Source organism: Festucalex cinctus, chromosome 3 (genome assembly GCF_051991245.1).
Source record: "Festucalex cinctus isolate MCC-2025b chromosome 3, RoL_Fcin_1.0, whole genome shotgun sequence".
NCBI classification, from domain to species: Eukaryota; Metazoa; Chordata; class Actinopteri; order Syngnathiformes; family Syngnathidae; genus Festucalex; species Festucalex cinctus.
Genome location: NC_135413.1, coordinates 18,622,523 through 18,642,638, shown reverse-complemented (window position 1 = coordinate 18,642,638; position 20,116 = coordinate 18,622,523). Strand labels below are relative to the sequence as shown.

Below are 20,116 nucleotides of genomic sequence, written 5' to 3'. Positions count from 1 at the left end.
AAAAATGTGCCTTCTAAAATATTGAAAGAAAAGAACAAAAAATAGGTAATATGCAAATCCATGAATCCATGGTGTGCTGAACTACAACGAGTATGCCGGGGTCCACTGTATGTTTTACTATGACAAGTTTAAATGGAACCTAAGAGTCTGGAAATGCAGCCTTTTAAAATGCATTGTGTGACAATAAATGCATCATTGCAAGGTTTAATGGCACAGGTTACAGTAAATATCCCAGACCTGAATATTTAAAGATTTCTGTTGCTAATGTCTCGAACTGCATCACTTTTGACACCATCATGCGTAAACAACATGATACTACTACTTTTAAGGTCAGTCAGTAGGGAGCACTCAAAAATCAGATATGACCTGGGGTACATTACAGATGTTTTCTATTTTTCTGACAATCAGTACACCAATCCATCCATAAAGAAATATTTATTAATGACATCTGAACTGACAGCTTGTGTTTACATAAAGGTTTGACAGAAACAAAGCTGCAAAATAAAACTTTGAAGCATAATGCATGCATTTAATTGACAAACACAAATCATCACTGCTACTTGTGACCGTGTCCAAAGCACTTTCTCAAAACCTAAACATAAAAGTGGTTTAAAAATACAATATGGTGTGGTCGCACATATGATAGAATTAGGAAAATTGTTAAAATAGCACCTTTGTCACCTTCTAAAATAATAGCCTAAGTCTTTTTTTTTTTTTTTTTTTTTAGAAAACAAACAACTGAGCCAGATACTTATTTTATGATCCATCCATCCATCCATCCATCATCTGAACCCTTTTACATTTTTTAAAAAGATCATTTCAGGGGTAGACTCGATGCTTAATTAAGGATGTAGCCGATTTTAGTAGGTGGCCAACATCCTGAGATGTTTAAGGCAAAATTGAATTTTGTCAGAATATGACTTAAGCCATTTTTTAAGAGGGTGACGATACTGCCAATGGTTGATTGTTGGTTACTACTAGCAAATACTTTGAAATGGATTCCTGATTTTATTTCACTTACTGCATATTTCTAAATTAGGATGGTTCAGTCAAACTGCCCTGAAGCAAAACAGAATACATAAAATCTGCAACCAAGCCGCTATCAATGCGCTGTTTGATATAACAGATAGGAATCATTCCAAGAAATCGGATCACTTCTCTGAAAAACACACCACATCAATATTTCTCTACGAGGCCTCTATTTTCTTTATTTTGACCAAACACAATGAAAAATGCTACTTAAACATGCAGTTAGGAGAGAAAAAAAAAGCCATATTTTCTTTATGTTAGTCTTGACATATTCTCAAAGCAAATACATTACTATATTTTTGCATATTAGAAAGCTGAAAAAAACTATTTTCACTAAGAATCTTTGACATTTTTGTTGAAACAACATTGACTCTATGAGCGTCACTGCAGAGAAAATGGATGATAGCTCGTCAGTCACAGTTATCTAAAGTTTGAACTTACACAAAAGTAAGTTACTTTCAAATGATTAATACTGTTAGTAAAAGCTAAAATAATTATATACGGCAGCAGTTCGGTTGGAATGTAATTAAGTTTTATTTTGTGTGTGTAAGTAAGAAAGTAGTAGGGATAAGCCTTAATGGTACTTTTTGTAGGTCCGTTCTTTGTTATTCTACCAACCTGAGGCGTGGTGTGCGTGTGCGTGCGTGTGTGTTTTCAGGGTGAAGGGGGTGCCTTCAGAGAATTGGTTGATCCTCCTTGACTTCCACTCCCTGCTGCTCCCTGTCCAACCCACTGATCACCACAAACAAGGAGACAAAAATGGTGCAGTTAGTTGCAGAAAAATACATATGTGAAAACATTACAATGCTGTACATTAGGGGTGTTAAAAAAAAATCGATTCGGCGATATATCGCGATACAACATCGCGCGATTCTCGAATCGATTCAATAAGGGCAGAATCGATTTTTTTTTTTTTTTTTTTTTTTTTTTTTAGGATTCACACCTTGAGCATGGAAGAATGTTATATGAACGGAACATTAAGCCTTAATATTTTATTTCAATGCTGTTCAAACATGAAACAGATTACAACCTCTATAAGACTGAAATTTCAGATAAATAAATAATACATTTTCATATAAATCTTACACTCTACAAGCTTACTGATTAGTATTTTCTAAATTTGAATGAAAAAAATCGCAACAATCGACTTATAAATTCGTATCGGGATTAATCGGTATCGAATCGAATCGTGACCTGTGAATCGTGATACGAATCGAATCGTCAGGTACTAGGCAATTCACACCCCTACTGTACATGATATCTTTATCAGCAACATTAGTGTGGAATTCAGATTTTCTTTGCTTAGCGCTCTCGACGGTGCCACATGATTAGCTTGGGTCGATAAAAGGTGAGGTACTCATGGGCAAAGGCTCAAAAATGCCTTTCAAATCGTTTAGAGGATGCTGGCAAAACATGTTCTTTTTATTCAGCAACGCTTTCATGCACCAAATGGAAGCAAACAAGCTTCTGTCCTCTTTATACCTTTTGCTTTTCTGATAAATAACATAAAAGCTGATTTTAAAATGAGTTCTTTTGGCATTGTCATTTTTGTATGTGTATCTGTTTAGAAGCGTGACTGAAAATACAATTACTATCATATTTATTATCATTCTCACTCCATTAAGTCAGCAGAAGTGTAATTGGAAGCCAGGGGTGTGCAAAGACCTTTTGAGGTGCAGGTGCGTTTTATGTGTTTGTGACATCTCTGTCTACTTGTGGCTTCTTACACAGCATAGGATATGATGCTTATGGAGCCCGTGACATGACATCAGTGTTTTTTTGTGTTTGTTTTTTTCGAGGTTGGGGGGGGTCCATAATGTTGATATTACATGCACAAAAATGCTCATTTAAGGTCACAAAATACAAATTTGAGATGTTAAACTCATAATAATGTGACCACAAAACAATAAATCTGTGGCTCCATACTTGACAGTTTGGTAAGCAATGTGGGAGCTCATTCCCAAGAAAGGGAAAGGTGTTGCTTGAGGTGAATGACATGGGACACGAATACAGTAGGAAGACTGAAATTTAGGGATGCGAAAATGTAGCTTCATGAGCTACTTGCGATATTTTGGACTCCTCTAGATGGCACTCTTGGTTTAAAGATGCAGTGCAAAGGTGATCTATTGCCATTGCAGTAGCCTTTATTTTCAAAACATGAGCACCATCTAGAGGAGTAAAAAAAATATTGCTAGTGATTCATGAAGCTTAATTTTCCTATCACTACTGACATTCCTTTTAGGCTGGAGATAAGCTGCAAAGACAAAATTGGCATTACAGATTGATGAGAACAGAAGAAGAAGAAACAACACTTTCCTTAAAGGGATTAGATCACAGTATTTTAAGCCCTTCCACAGTTAACTATAGGCATATAATGATTAAATCATTATCTTACCTTTGACGCCATAGCGATGTTTTTGTGGTTGTTGTTGTTGTTGTTTTTAAATGAAATATTAAGTGTTTTGCTGGTTATTTTTCTAACACAGAAGTAAAACGCCCAGCTCAGTAAAACCCCACCTCTCCCCGTGTGGTTGCCATGCCCCCTCTCGTCTGAGCCAGCTGATGCTGGAGCGCTGAGTTCGAGCACTCCTCTGAATGGCCACGCAAGCCATCAATTCTTCAATAGACATTTGAAACAAAACGGCTCCTTCCAGCAAGAAATCGTAGTGGAGGAGGAGGGGAGAGGGGGGGGGAGAAAGAAGAAGAAGGGGAAAAAAAACCCTGAGTGGGTCATAAACCAGGTACCTACTGCTTACAGGACAAGCACACTAACCACTACACCATTTGTTCAGTTCGGTTCAATGACACAAAGGTTTTACTTGTTGTTTACACAAGTGTCAGCCATAACGGATTTTAAGATGGCCAATTGCCATTGCACTTTGGCATTGCAAATGCAAATGTGAAGGATAATTGTTTGCTTTGAATTAATTTGGACAGAATGTTTACTAATAAAGGCTTTTATCCTGCGAGCATGGAAGGACTCGGAGAAAGTGGGCGAGCGGTTAGTTCACAGAAGCCGTGTGGGGGGTGGGTCCGCACTTAATGACTTCATAAAGTGAGCACCCGCTCGTTTTCTCAGGTTGGGAGGGGCTGGTGCTTGGAGAGCAGAAAGACCTAGAATTTCTCCTCGAGCGGTGAATGTAGGAAAACACCACTTTGGTGATGTTTTTGGTGAGGAATTAGCATTTTATCATGGCTAAACGCTCCAAAAACTTGATTGTTCACATTACTGTCCCTTTAAATGGCACCAGAGACCGTAACCCCTTGCTACCCCTTGTTTTGTTGTCAATGAGAATGAGAATGTGCGCACATTACACATTTATCATGGTCACAAATTAACAACAAGAAAATCCCATGCCCCGAGTCTGGTGCTCCTTAGATGGTGGGGGACTTATTCTCTACAATTGTTTTTATTTTCAGTGAAACACACAATTGAGAAAATCCAGCTCCCTAATTAGAACAACTTGATTTTAAGATAAGTACATTGAAGTTTGATGAATGAAATCCCTTCTTAATAGCCCTCAGAGTGGCAAAATACAACTATAAATGCTCCTTTTGAATCAGTAAAGCTCATGCCAGCGTGGCCTCAGGAGTTGTGTAGATCTTTTCAAGAAACACAAACGAGGCATTAGATCGGATCTTAGTCCAGTGCTAATGGCCATACAAAGAACATCGCCAGTAGAGTGAGTGTGGTGTTTTGCTACACAAACGCCCTAGAGACATTGGAGCTCATCTTTCTTTATCACCACTGGCAGGCAGGGCCACTGACCTCCAACCAACACTGCAAATCCTATTTCATGTTAAACACAATGTGACAGTTAGTGCTTCATTTAATTCTAAAGTGTGTGTTTAATGAGCAATGAAAGGATCCTGATGGGATTATGTTACTCCTAAAAAATATATTTGCAATAAATTCTGAAAATACAATCTCATCAAGAGAGTTTCAAAAAGTCTCTAGTAACACTTGAAAGTTTGTACCCCACCCCCCCCCCCATTTTGTGTCATGCCCTTTTCTGTTTGAGGAATAGGAATTGGTTAATTTGACCCATCCATACAGGCTAATTTCAGCAAGGCTAACAATGTGCTGCAAACCCAAATTCCAAAGAAGTTGGGACGTTGGGTGTATTTCACAAAGCAGGTTCAACAAACTCTGAGATTACCAACGAAACAACGAGTTCACAAGTTCACATACCCTAGATAGGAAACTCTGCGTTTTCGGTTCCAGCACAGCTGATTCCAGTGAGTTATATTAAAGCGCTGAGTAGTCACACCTGGAGTTACTACCAGAATTAAAAGACCGCCTTAATGGAGCCCCGATTCGTCGAGCCACCAAGGCATCAGGGAAGCCGAGTGTGGCACCGCCCTCTGCTTCCGCGTTGCTCCCCCCCTCTCAACCAGAAATCTTAATGCGATCATATGTCGAATTTGAACACGACTTTATGAAATAAATTAATAATAATAATAATAGTAATAATAATAATAATAATAATAATAATAATAATATTAATAATAATAATAATAATAATAATAATAATAATAATAATAATAATATATTTAAAAAAAAAAAAAGGAAAAAAAAAGGAAAATAAAGTGCAACACCGCAGCGGCTCCCCCTAGAGGAAGGCGGCGTTGGAGAACATTGCTTTGTCCTTTGTACGATAATACTACAGGGAAAACCTATTGAATGATAGCTCATTAATTCATTTCATTTAGGTGCGAGTGAGCAGCACACTTGAATTAAGATTTGTGTAAAATGTCAATAGAAACAGAATACAATGATTTGCAACCCTTTTCAACCTATATTCAATGTAGACACTATAAAGACATGGGGCTTTATTTTGGTTCTCGGCACAAGTCTGGGACAAAATGCAGTCTAACTTTGCACATGAGAGGAATTTACTTTCTTTTAGTATTTTTGTACATGGGCGAGGGGAGAAAGGGCCGTTTGAATCATTGGGATGGAATATAGCTGAGACCCGACCAACCGAGTGGCCTTCGTCATTTACATTCATCATCAGAGTGGTCCGGAGCGCACGCCATTCTCGACATTGCACGAGTAAATAAACTCGCTGGGCTCGGAGAGATGAGGTCGGCGCGCGCATAGTGCATTAATAAAGACAAACTGCAACATCGCTCCCTTGCATGATATAGTCAGTTGCACATGTGACGTGGCCATTTTGAGACGGTGCCTCCACAAGCCCTGGTTACCACCTATTGTTGACTTTTGGTTCCTGTAATATGATCATTTACATTACTTTTAACATACATTATTTCAAATGGATTTTTTTTTTTAAATCATCTATGCACCTTTGTTTGTGTTGAACACAGTAGATGCTTCTTTGAGAACTCATCATGAATCATGAATCAGTCCAGCATCTGTTTTGGCATGCTGTTTTTTAATGAGTGTGGGCTGGGAATTCAGAACTATAAACAGGTCTGTGAACGTAGTCACCGCTCTCTGTAGCTACAGCTACAGTCTTTGTTGTGGAAATCACAGAAAAACAAGGCGCTATAAATGAAAGCTCTGCTTCTTGTTACATAATTGTTGTTTCTGCCATTTTAAACCTAAAAGAGCAATACAATGCATGATGCAATAGAATAATCATGTTGTGCATCTATCTGAGTTGTATTAAGTCAGATTTGGTCTGTTTTGTATAATCTTAAATCTGACATTATACAAGTACATCCCAAACATTAAATGCATCATATCAATAACAACGGGAAACTATCTTGTCCAAAATCCAACACTGTTGGTCTGTTACACAATGATCCAGTGTGACAGTCAAGTCCTAGCAATGAATAAATAAATGATCATACCTCTATTAGCGGGTGCCAGTGAGCGACAGGCTTGCGTGGATAAGTCAACATCTCACTCCAGTGATCTCGTCCCAGTGTGTCGGCTTCATTGCCCACCCTGCACACCCCGATGATTTCGTTATGTCCAACACTACAGTCAACACAAGAGCAAAGTGTTCAACCCCATATTTGCTCAGCAGAAGAGCATCATACATTCCTAACTGACCGATCATAGTCCATGACGGCTATCAGTAGACTTATTTGATTGATGTTTTCTGGGGGGACATCAAAGACGATGGCTTCATTGTAAACTGGGTTTAAAGTGTTGCGTTTGGTTGATGTCTTCCTCTTCTTTAGTCTCCGGCCCTCGCACATCAGCGACACTTTTACATATGGATCTATGGAGAAAGCATTTTCAATAAGGAGAATAAAATATATGGAAAATAATGACCCTGCATTTATAATGAAAAACTAATACGAGCTGCAACATAACTTTGGAATCTCCCATATCAGACTGAATGTAGCATCAATGAAAACCCACCTGAAGCACCGGTGATGTCCATGGCTTTGAGATTTCTGGCTTTGATCATTGTGATGGTGAGCCTGCCAGCCGTGGGGAGATAGCACAGTGAGAACATCAGCTCTCCCAGGTCCACATTATCCTAAAAACAAATATACATTTCATTTTAACTCATTCACTCCCAGCCATTTTTATTAAAGTAACCCCCTTCGCTCCCAGCTGTTTTACTGGATTTTGACTGATTTTGCAAGGCTCACAGAATACTGTGTTCTATTGCTATAAAAACATGATACCAACCAAAATAAAGATTAGAGTCTCTTCTTTCATCAGGAAAAAAAAAAGTATATTTCAATCTGTTTTCATTTTGCAGCAATTAGAGTTAGACAGCTAGCTATTTTGGTGCCCTAAGCATAAATGTTTTGTGGTCTCCCCCCCCAACACTCGGTCCGCACACCCCATCACCCCTCCCCTGGTGGAAATGAACTGATCTGAGTATTTGTCAGTTTTGCTTTATTAAACAAAATAACTTGTAAGTAGGGCTGTGTTTGAAATATCGATATATCTCTATCATATTGATACACCTTTTCATATCCCAATATTGATACATAAAACCATGTATCAATATATCGACCCCCCCATTTTTGTCAATTTATTTACACAGCCTGTGCTGTGTTTGTAATTTATTTAAATTATTATTTATTGTTTTTATCAGGCCATGTTAAATGAAACAGATTAATGTAACTGCAATGGATTCAATTCCTCATGTAAATATTCATATTCTTACTAATGCATTCAATTAGAGCAAGAAGTTTCTACTCTTTGCAGCATTGGTACTTTTGACTGTCTAAAATATGTGCTGCATGAATTCCTCAATTGAATCGAAAATCGTTGTGAATCATGAATTGAATCGGGCCCTTGTGAATCGAATTAAATCGATTCTGGAAATCTGAATAGATACCCAGCCCTACTTGTAAGTGTCAATATTGAAGTTTTAAAAATGTTCACAAAAATAAGTGATAAATAATAAGTCTTTCTAAAACTAACAATGACACCAAATACTCAAATAATTAAAGCTAAATGAATTAAAATAAAACTCAATGCCACTACTATTAAAAACATCTGGAAATAAACAAAGTGCAAGCAAGTTAGTAGAGGCCCTCCAGAGGCACATGTCTACATTTCTGGGCTGCAAAATCGGCTATCAGGTCATCATCATATGACAGCTTTTGTGCAATTTCCGCATTCATGTTAGGGTATGAAATGCTCCTTGAACATATTGAAGCATTGATCCTGTATTCAGAAATACAAGACAATATTCAGGGATTCTACAATGAAATATGGTTTTGAACCAACCATGGTACAAACATTTTCTAAATGGATTAGGATTATGGTATTGTGCAGGCCTATATTTAAAACACAGGTACATGAAAATTTTAATAATCTACCCTTTTTAGAGAAGGACTGATAGGGCACTATGTAAAAATTCTGGACATAATGTTAAAACTATGAATATGAAATGAGGAAATCTACTTAGCCTTAAGATGATGATTATTATTATTTTCAAATTACACTTTCACCAGTACATGCCGCTCTTGGCCGTTCCATATGAAACAATATTGTCTCGTCACATTCCATTTAACATACCGTATAATGAACGTGCTGGTCACAACCATTCCACTGCGGCGGTTTGGAGTGTTTTTGTTTTGGGTTTTTTTGCTAACTGTGGTCATGTAAACATAGCTGCTACAAAATAAACAAATTGTCATACCTGCAAGTGACGCGCGAGCATCATCTCATTGTTTTTTCTTTTCCTCTTTTCTGCTCCCAATTCGTGATGCCTTTTTGATGACATGTCCAGATATCCAAGAATAAACTTCTGCCAAATTTGCGATTGAAGCATAAAGTGCACCCCACCCCCTCCCACTTTACCGAGTAGTTTGCTTCGTTGGAGCAAAAGTGCACCCCGCGGAGCAAAAGTGCACCCCGCCCCCCTCCCCCTTTCCCTAATACGTAGGAACAAACTACTAGGGGAGGGGGGGCACCAACGTAGACCAGCGATACCGCTCGTCGAGTAAATAATGCTACGTTATTATTTGTATTTATTAACATGCTTTACAAGCTTTTATTTTAAATATTAGACACTGATATTATAATTACTAATATGATTATTTTTACGGGCTTGATTTGTTTTTTGGTGCCCCCTTAGGCAGTTGGTGCCCTACGCGCAGTGCGTGATAAGCGTATGCGGAGCGCCGTGTCTGGCATTAGAATATAGCTAAGTTTCATCATGATTCACAAAACTGTTTAAAACAGTGAGGAAAAGAGCTTTTAGCAACATGGTTGATCTCTTATACTGTGCTGCCACCTGCTGGCCATTTTTGTAATAACTACCATTGCGTCAAGCATTCGCTTCAGTTCAGTGGCTGCATCAAAGCCTTCTGTATGGTTTAGCATTAAAAAATAAAAATAAAAACAAAACAAAAACACGTATAAATACGTCTTTGGGGTCATGGTAATATTTAAAATATAACGTATATATACGTTTTTGGGAGCAAATGAGTTAATACCTCTTCATATCTCTGTGAAACAATCCCTGGTGGGGTTTTAAACAAACTGGTGATATAATTACTGGTAACATGTTGTTGTCTTGTTTTCACTTAATTTGTTGTTTAATCGTAACTAAGTAGATTACCCAGCTATTCAACAAAGTTATGAAAAAAGGTCAAATTTGCTCGACGTTTTGTGCATAGTGCTTCTTCATGTATTAAAATCTATCATTTATCACATATATGCAGTACATTGTTTCTAAGTGGAAAAACACAATATTTGAAAGTGTGTGCAGAAGCATATACTTAAACAGGCAAGCATCAACTGACCCGCCTTCCATCAAGCACTCCACCGACAATGTCATAACCTCCTACACAAACACCCATTGAGCTTGCTTTCAGACTACAGAGTGCTGGCCACTACTCTTGAGCACTCACATCAAGGCCTGCGGTCAATATTATGGTCACATGTGCTCAGCCAATGAAATTAGACGAGAGGCCTGAAGCACAGCAATAAAGCAGAGTGAGAGAAGACAGTTTATCTTTTCCAGTTATAATGCTAACACCTTCTTTCCCTGAGGAAAAGTAAGGAAAAGTACTTTCTCATACTATGACAGAGTTTGACAGTATTTTTATTTGCTACCTTTTCTTTTTCCTTTTTTTTTTTTTCCATTTCAACTGTCCTTTTCATTTTTACTTTGTCACGAAGTGTGTGTTTATGAGCCATACACACAAAACTGAAACTGTACAATTTGGTTGAAGTACTTTTCATTGGAACCAAATTAATTGATTAATTGACTTTTTGTTCTCGTAAGGCCCTTTTCCACTGCACTGCACCTCTAAAGTCCACAAACGTGTGCCCACATACGTAAATTTAAACGTGCGCATGTTTATGTTATTCATAATATTGTATTTTTTACTGTGATGCTTTTCAGCATCAACAAATCTAGCAACTTTTATCATGTATTTGGGGACTTTTGGAGACTATGACTCCCTTCAGAGTAGAAAATGCATGTCGACTGCTAGACTGAAAGTGAATCGTAAACTATATGTATACTATATTAGTAGATCTTGCTTTTACATTCAGTATTGCAGGATTTGGGATGGAGATGTTCAACCCCTCATAAGGTATGCAACCTGGATGTGCAACAGAATGAAAGAGAATCTCACCTCAGATAAAAGATTAATGGGGGGAAAACCTGATAAAAGAAGAGACGAGATTGTCACTTCATTTTGAATGCTGTCATGGGCTGAGAGCGAGATGAGACACGGGCGCCTGCTGACTCATTTTGATCGTTTTTTTTTTTTTTTGGGGGGGGACACTATTCTTTGTAGCCAAATGAATGATAAATATATCAGTACTTCAATCATAGACTGCAAGGACCACGTTGGGATGAGATAGTAATAAAAACATTGATAATGTTCAGTAATATTGCACTTTAAAAATGTGTTTTTGTATACAAAATCCAACTCAGTTCCATATTAACTGAGCGTCAGTCAGCAGAAAAGTAATATTTGATTATTTTTGATTGAACATGGTGGAAGGAAATAAATCAGTCCTCATGTTAGGACTTTTTTTTGACAGAATCTGCTATTGCTTCATAACAAAGAAAATGTACTCGAGAAAAAATGAGTAATAACTTTTGCTCTTTTTTTTTTTTTTGCTTCTAATATTAAGTGACTTTTGAACCATCTATGTAATATGAGCTTCTGAGTGAAGTTGGTGGGTTCAAAAAACACAACAATAACATGATCTCATCAGCAATAAAGTTTGTGGTCTTTTGTGTAGTCATCGTTTGTGGAATTTGTCAATAATTATGTGAAGGAATTAAAAAAAAATCAGTTGCATGCCAAATAGAAAATTCAAACTGTAATGTGTATTATTAAATTCAGAAAACTATATAATTGAGAGTATGTACGTGAAGACAACACACTCACTAAATAAATCTATTAGAGACAACTTAGAGTATTTAAATTCTGTTTGGAAAGCTCATAATTACAACAAACACATTCAGGAAAAAAGAAAAAAAAAATCAGTGTACCTTATTAATTCACTCCAGACTTAAGTACGTGAACTGCAGGTCTCGCCAGTACAGTCATGTGTGTTAATTACAGCCCAGTACAGGGTTGTGCGCCTGCGGCTATGATTAATGCACATAGTATAGAGACTAGACCAGCACAGAGTCCCTTCTTCCAATCCCAGTGGAGATAACCTACTTCTACTGGGGAAAGTAAGATTCTCTGATCATCTTTACCGTCCATATTCATGTACTTATGGATTCAAAATACAACATTCAGTGTTTGAAAAAAAAAAAAAAGGATAAATTGTATATAAAGTGTGGTTAAAATTGGATGCCCTCAGACTTTGAGATGAGAGACAGCACAGCTGTAGTTGACAAGTGCTGGCCCTCGGACTTGGCTGTGTCAGGCACAGCTGACAAAACCAGGAAGGTGTTAAGATAATCAACACATGATAATTGAAGTGATATGTTTTTCATGGCTATGTGATACAACATGTTACCTCGTTGATCAAAGTTTTGCGTTTTATTTGTCTATCCTATGTAATTGAGATACACTTCCAAATGTGTCCCGCACAAATACATACTGCATGCAGTGTACTGTAAGCAAGCACAAATTCGAGTAACCACAGTGTATTATTTTTTATACAAATTGAACTCAACTCTTTTGAAAACAAACTAAAATATTCAACTTAAGATAGATAGTGTGTTAACCTCCACTTTCAGGCACCAAAACACAATTTTTTTTAAGATAACAGCCAGTATCATCACTTGCTTGGCAGGTGATCCTATCTCTTCACTTTATCACACAGTGTGCCAATGCTATGCATACAGTTAAGTGAATAATTTAATATAGATAGCGTCCTGCATGTGTTTCCGTCACACCATTTCATCGTTAGGTTTGGTTATATCTGGGTCATCGCCCGTAAGGATTCATACAGCTTTCATTAAACATTAACTGTCTCTAAGTATATTTCAGTGTTCCTGTCTCCTGAAACCACAGATGAGTTCTACTTGGAGGGAAAATTAGACACATTTCTATTGATACACCTCCTGCTGGAAATTCTCTCTGGACAGGATCTTGGCCTTTTTTGAATCATTTGAGCAGATGGCCTGTCTCAAAGGATGTTTGGCCAAATTGGATACCCCTGGCCTATATAATCTTCAAACACATTGGTCAAGTAAACTGCTCCAACTGATCGTGGTTGTAACAGAATGAAAACAGTTCTAAGACGTGAAGCTGGTAATATGATCAACTAGATAAAGTGCAATTTCTAGAGAAATTGTGTGGGAATGCTGAAAGCTGAATGTTAATAAAAATTGAATGCATGTGGAATGCTTATAAAGTAAATCAAAAGATAAATTACATGCAAATTACTAATTATTAATTGGAGTTGTATGATAAATTAAAAAAAATGAACTGCAATGAGTCTAAGGTGGGATTTGAACCCTCTCCTACTGTTTACTGGTCCACACGCTGCCACGCTAGCCACTGATCCACAGCAGACTTGCTGTCATTGAAGTGTTGTGAAATAGTATTGAAGGATGTCTTGCTGAATGCCAGTGAATGTGTAATTGAGCATTACATTTCATGCATTAAATATAATGTGTGTTAACCAAAGGATAATGAAAGATAAATTGTGTGAAAAATACAAATTATCAATTGTAGATGAATGATAAATGAAAAAAAAACAACAACGTTGAACTTCAATCAGTCTAAGGCAGGGTTCAAACCATCAAATGTACTATAATGTGGTTCAAGCTGGACTTGAACCTAAGTTCTCTGGTGGCAGGCAATTGCTCTATCCACTGAGCTGACTTGTTGAAACTTTGGCTCATGACATATTTATATTTCATATCATTTTAAAAAGCTGAAAGCTTGCATTGAAACTGAATAACATTAAGCATTTAATCATTTAAGTGAAATTATAATGCATTTCCCCATATATAGTCTTGGTATACATGTATATCACTTAGCATAATGACCATGGATATATTTGCAATGTATAGTCGGTGGTGGGATTTGAACATATGATCTCCTGGTTACTAGACAATGTACTTTAGCAACTGCTTTACCGAGTTGTATCATACACCTGCAAATGATGATAAGTTTTATGTATGGAAGTGGGTGTGGAAAGTGACTTATAAAAAGTTCAATGTCTGTCGCACTGAAAATGGATGGGGAAAAGTCAATTTTAAACATTATATTGTGGGAAAACTGTAAGTAATGTGGAATCAGACGGTATATTCCCAGGTAGGTGTGAATTTGTGAAGCAAGTTGAAATTTGACCAGTGTAAATCGGAAGTATTATGTGAGAGTTATTGCATGGCAAAAAAAAAAGTGTGAACTCATAAAATGAACTGGACTAAGTGGAATTTCTGGAGAAATTGCGTGGGAATGCTGAAAGGTGAATGCTAATAGCTGAATGCTAATGAAAGAAATAGAAAGATAAAGTCTAAAAATTACAAAGTAATTAACTATTAATTAGTTTCAACTTTCAGCATTCCCACAAATAATAATAACGGTTACAAATAACACAAGTGACAAATATACAACAGAATAATTAACACATTGCCACAGGATAAAGATTTGTATCTTACCGAAGTGACATATTGGATGTCCCGGCACAATTTAGTTTCTCGTGGGAAATCTGCAAGGTCTAGGAAGTTGTCCACCACCACTTGCCCAATCAAATCATGGCGAGTAAACCTGTCAAAGTCATAGACACTGAAGTGCAGCTTTCGGTTCGACAGCTCGGCGTAAGCCACTGGAAAGAGAAACACCTCATCAAATACTGGGTTGAGAGTCTTGCGGTGCACCTTGGTCTGGTGCTTGGTTTTACGGTCAGGAAGCAGGTAGATCTTCACGTAAGGATCAGAGGTCCCAGAGAAGTCCTTGGCGGGAAGATCTTGAGCCTTATGAATCTTAACTATCAGCTGCTCGAGATCAAAGTCAAACTTAAGGATGAAATGGAGACGTCCGCAGTTATCTGTCCTACGTCCATCATCTGTGTCCACAGAGCGCTGCTTGTAAAGCTCTGGTTTGATCCGACCTAAACCAGTCAGACTATCTTGCCGCTGGAACTGAGTAGGATTGAAGTCTGGATTGGACAAGTTCATCTGACGACGGATCGAGTTGTGTCTGGAAGAAAGAGTAAAATTTCAGTTATCAAAGGTAAAAATGTTGCTTTATTTACAAACTGTGACTTTGATAACTTTATTGTGCAGACAAAAATATTCAGTTATACATTATTTTAAAGTAAATTTTGGGCAAAGTTTGACCCTGTTGTGATAAGTTTCGCGGAGCTGCTACCCACCAGATTGAATTTCATTAGCTATAAATAAAACGACCTAGCATAGAATCCCATTCAATCTAGGAGCATAATAGCTAAGCTATGGAGAAAATATCAATATTTTTTTTTACATTTTACTTAATTGCTTGAAAAAGTTCATCTCAAATAATAGTCAATGTTTATTTGTTCAAATGGGATATCAAGCATCTGCTCTGAATTTAATATTTTCTTTGCGGTATATTTTCAAATTTCTGACTTCATATGCATATCCAGTTTTCAAACTCCTTCAGCATCACAATCGAATTGATGTGTACTGACCGTACGGACGACGTGGGTTCAGTGATTTGTCTTTGCACTCTGTCCCTGGCCAAGGTGTGGGCTTGGATATGGTCTACTTTGGCCTGGGCCTCCAGAGGGATGTCAGGTGATGTGTGGCTGATCTTCAGACCCGACTCCGGGACAGACACAGCCATTGGGAGGCCTGATGTCTCCTTCATACAGCCGTCCTCACTGTACTCCCTATCATCCCCATCTACCTGGGGATACAAAGATTTGTATATAGTATGATACTTTTCAAAGCCTCCTGTCAAAAAACAAAACAAAAAAACAACAACAACAACAACAAAACAGTTAAAATGTAGGCATGTGAAACACTGTTCTGCTCATCAGTGTCGGTCTCTTTTAGAGTTTGACCTGTTCTGAATTTAATTTCTGCCAAACACAGTCAGTTTAGTTGCCATCACTGGCATCACTCTTTTCAACAACTGAAAAACAATCTCTATTTGAAAGGCTCTGAAGTCCAACAGTTTACAATTTTGTCATCATTTTAATTATTATTTTTTCCACGTGCAAGGAGACAGATCGGCGTGCCGCCGATGTGGGTGATGAACGTCATCACATTTCATTCATCGTTATGGCAACAGCGTGAGACAGTCCCACAGAATAATTATAGGAATCAATTAATTGAAAGATTATCATGAGCATCTTATAAATATTATAATGGCAACCCCCTGAACGCACGTCAGAACTGGGGGTGGTTACACATGGATGCATGATCGGAGATGCAACGCAGCCTCCAATTGCCCACGTCACGTGTGACCACGACGTCATCCGTAAGGGGAGATTTTGCAGGAAAGTGCATTTTGAATCGCTACTGCCACATGTGGCCAAAAAATGAAACTGCATACTCTCCTCTTCACATACAAAATACGCACATCGTTACATCCGCAGAAAGCGGGAAATTCTAACCCTAATCCAGTCCGAAAATTATTAGCCAAAGGCTTGCAGGAGTACCTATTGTGAACAACTAAAGTGTTACTCTACTAATTCGAACATTTTTCAGTCATAAATGGTCAAATAAAAAGGCTGTTGTAAAAATATTTTTGGACAAATCGTTACACTGGCAGCTTGAACACAAATGAAGGATGCTGCCACGATTGGCTGAGAAAGCTACGTTCCATGATCGCACAATGGCCCATAATGTCACAAACGCCCTGTTGAAAGCCTAGAAAAAAAAAAAGAAAAAAAAAAGAAGGAACCTTTTTTATTATTATTATTATTATTATTATTATTATTATTGTTCAGCCAATGACGGATGCCATTAATGGCAAGGTAGGAAAGTGTGATGATGACCACTGTATTGCATAGTGTGGAAAAAAAATATATACAAATGGCCGTGTAAAAAAGGGGGGGTTTCACCAGAGGCATGCTATAACATTAAAAAGAACTATTGTTAAAACGAGTTATAAATTATTGAGTTTAATTTGATTGTTTTCTACAGCCGTTAACTTGTTTTACCACTTATAGCTAAGGAATTTCAATGTTAAAATAGCTGCCTTCACAGTAATAATGCTGTAGGATGGAAACATTTTGGGTTCCACTCTAATTATAATTTGTTTCACATTATGTTTTTTTGTGTACTTTGGTGTTAGCCAATAATTATGTTGGTAAAAGGGCAAATTATTTTTTTTTACTGTTGTCTGTGTGATGGATGGACCATATCAAAGTAATGAACTCCTTTCCACTTTACCTCTGTTAGGACAGGCTGTTGGTCCCCACCGAGAAAATGTGCACCCTTGAGGACATCTGGCAGAAATCGGCCACTCAGAGGTACCCAGCACAGTTTCCATGATACAAATAGGGAGACACTAAATAAAGCCAGGCCACAGGTGGTCACCAGCAGGGACAACAGGCTCACTGATACATCTGGAGATAAAAGAGACACAGTGAACAGTGAGCACTTTCAAGTGACAGAAGCATCGAAAAAAGCGGCACATGGGAAGGATGTTTGTTCGTTTTTCTAAAGAACAATATGTGCTACATGTCCTTGTTGCAACTGAAAAAGGTACTACTAACTCTTTTGTATCATTCTATTGCCACAAATACCGTATATTATAAGTAAAAATCATTAACTGAATATGCTAATCTTGTTTTCAGGCAGTATTAACTGTACTATATATTAAATCACTTGGCATTTGAATTATTTGAATAATTTGTCTTTTCTCTTTCTCCATATAACATTATCATGTCCAAGATGAGCTTCTCAGAATCTTCACAGACATAAAGAAAAAACAAACAAACAAAACTTTAAGCAAATGCATTGGCATTTGGATTGGTATTGTGAGGGTAAGCTAAAAATTATTTATGTTGTTATGCTACTAGGCTAACAATATAAAGAAGCAACACAATAAACAATAAGCTAAGCAATAAATTCCGTTCCAAGAATGTTAACCTTAACAGCGGACTGTTTTGTAAGCATTTGTTGTTTAGTGGAGTTTAAGTGCATTCCACTCCCAATTAAGTTTTTATTTATGGAGTCATTTTTAGCCATGAAAGAGAAAGTATGGTGCCCTGTCAAAGATATGCTTGATGTGGAGAAGAAAAGCTGCAGGCGATGTGGCGCTCAAGTGCAAAATCTTGTCGGGCTGCTGAAGAAGCAAATGGAGGGAGACGGTGAAGAAACGCCACAGCTGGTTGCACTTCAGAAGGAGTTTTTAAAATGACTTAGCAGTCTAATTCAAGTCCCTCTACAGTTCAAGTGAACCAACATATTCACACCGCATTACAAGTTTTCACCTTATAAACTCGTATTTTGATCAAGTTTATTTGGAATGCTTGGAAAACCAATCATGAAAGAGAAAGAAAGTACAGTATAAGTACGAAGGCAATAAGTGCATCATAGTCGATTAGTTGGTAGTCGAGTAGTTAGGTTTCCAGTACAGTAATGCCTCTTATGAAATGATTTTGTATTTACCGGTTGTTAAACTATCAAATAAAACACTGAAAACATGTAAGCTATGTATCACTTTTTACACATATGCTCTTTACCAGCCACATTTATGCTTAATAACTGTTATTTTTTTTGTTCAAATGACTGACCCACCTACCTTCAAAGTAGTGACGGATAAATGAAACTTCATGAAGCACTTGTGATATATATATTTTACTCCTCTAGATGGCACACGGTTTAAAAATGCAGTGGAAATGTATTCAATTTACATTGCACTTTAAACCAAGTGAACCATCTAGAGGAGTAAAAAAAAAAAAAGTGTTTCATGAAGCTTCATTTTCCCATCACTACTTCCAAATCTATAATTCTAATCAATGATTGAAAAAAGACATCCCAGATAAATGAGATGTACAGTGTATGTGATCCATGTCATCATGAAAGTAACTTTTAACCTGCCACCATTTTCAGTTATTTTTCAACTTTAAAGTCATCGTTTGTCATTTCTGTGATAATAGCCATAACATAAATGATAAAGGAGAGTGAATACTTTATTAGATATTGGACTTTATTTCCACCTGATAACTGCTGGGAAAAATAAGGTCGTGTATTGAACATATAGTGCGAGTGGATAATGCTCACGCAACCTTCCACAAGCACCTCTCATAGCAATGTGGAGACCAACTTCTGAATAGATACTTTCAGAGAGGAAGACCTTGAGGCATGATTATGTATGTAGTCTCGTATTCCATCATACACTATAGCTCGTTCATAGTCTCACTTGTCATTCTGAGTCAGACTCATCACACTGAGCACTTTGCAACGCAGTATTTTGAAGCTAAATGTTGTGTTGCAACACAGTCTTTATTCACAATGTTACTGTCTGAAAAGCACTGTGCAGACAGAAAATTACAATGGTAATTTGTTTCAAAACCATCTATTATGCCATATTTTATTGCGCATTTGGCTCGAGCTCACCGTTAGTGAGGGAAAGTGGTGCAAAAATGAAATGTATATAAAAACTTCTTTCCACAAAGAAACTTCAGTGAAATAAATAATATTTCATTGGCACGGTAGTTGAGTGGTTAACATGTCCGCCTCCCAGTATTGAGAACGCAAGATCGAGTCTAGGCTTCGGCCTTCCACGGTGGAGTTTGCATGTTCTCCCCGTGCCATTCCAAAGACACTCCAAAGACATGCATGGGAGGTTAATTGGTCACTCCGAATTGTCCCTAGGCGTGGATGGTTGTTTGTCTCTGTGTGCCCTGCGATTGGCTGGCAACCAGTTCAGCGTGTACTCCCCCTACTGCCCGAAGCCATCTGGGATAGGCTCCAGCACCCCCGCGACACTTGTGAGGAATAAGCAGTTAAGAAAATGGATGGATGTTCTCGCTCTTGGCCATCTCCTCATTCTCTTGGCCATCCATACGCTGCTCTCTGTTTGGCCAAAATATCCACGTCGCAGTGGATAGTTTCCCTTGCAATGCAGCAAGGGGGAAAAAACGGTGTGAATGTCTCAACCATCCTCTAACACTGTGATATGCTTGACTAATTTTGACAATTGAACGGATGATTTTGCATATTATGACTTACACACTGAAATCCTGCTGACAAGTTTTGGAGAGGACAACCATTAGACTGAAAAACAGCTAATCCAGTTTGATCAGCAAAATCTATTCATTTGGTAA

General features: G+C 37.7%; 1 protein-coding gene across 4 annotated transcripts in view; it reads right to left on the bottom strand.

Moving 5' to 3' along the window:
• Nucleotides 1-418: 418 nt before the first annotated feature.
• syt9b (synaptotagmin IXb) overlaps nt 419-20,116 on the bottom strand; it is a 35,528-nt gene continuing 15,830 nt past the window's right edge. For 2 of the 4 annotated variants that reach the window (XM_077516386.1, XM_077516387.1), the window contains exons 2-8: nt 17,232-17,407; nt 15,521-15,738; nt 14,511-15,051; nt 7,367-7,487; nt 7,052-7,223; nt 6,847-6,976; nt 419-1,761 (exon numbers count right to left, since the gene is read on the bottom strand). In XM_077516386.1, the coding sequence (XP_077372512.1) occupies nt 1,684-1,761; nt 6,847-6,976; nt 7,052-7,223; nt 7,367-7,487; nt 14,511-15,051; nt 15,521-15,738; nt 17,232-17,407 (1,436 nt within the window). In that variant the 3' untranslated portion in view covers nt 419-1,683. The remainder of the gene's footprint in view (nt 1,762-6,846; nt 6,977-7,051; nt 7,224-7,366; nt 7,488-14,510; nt 15,052-15,520; nt 15,739-17,231; nt 17,408-20,116) is intronic. The other 2 variants (XM_077516388.1, XM_077516389.1) reach the window with 1 other exon arrangement.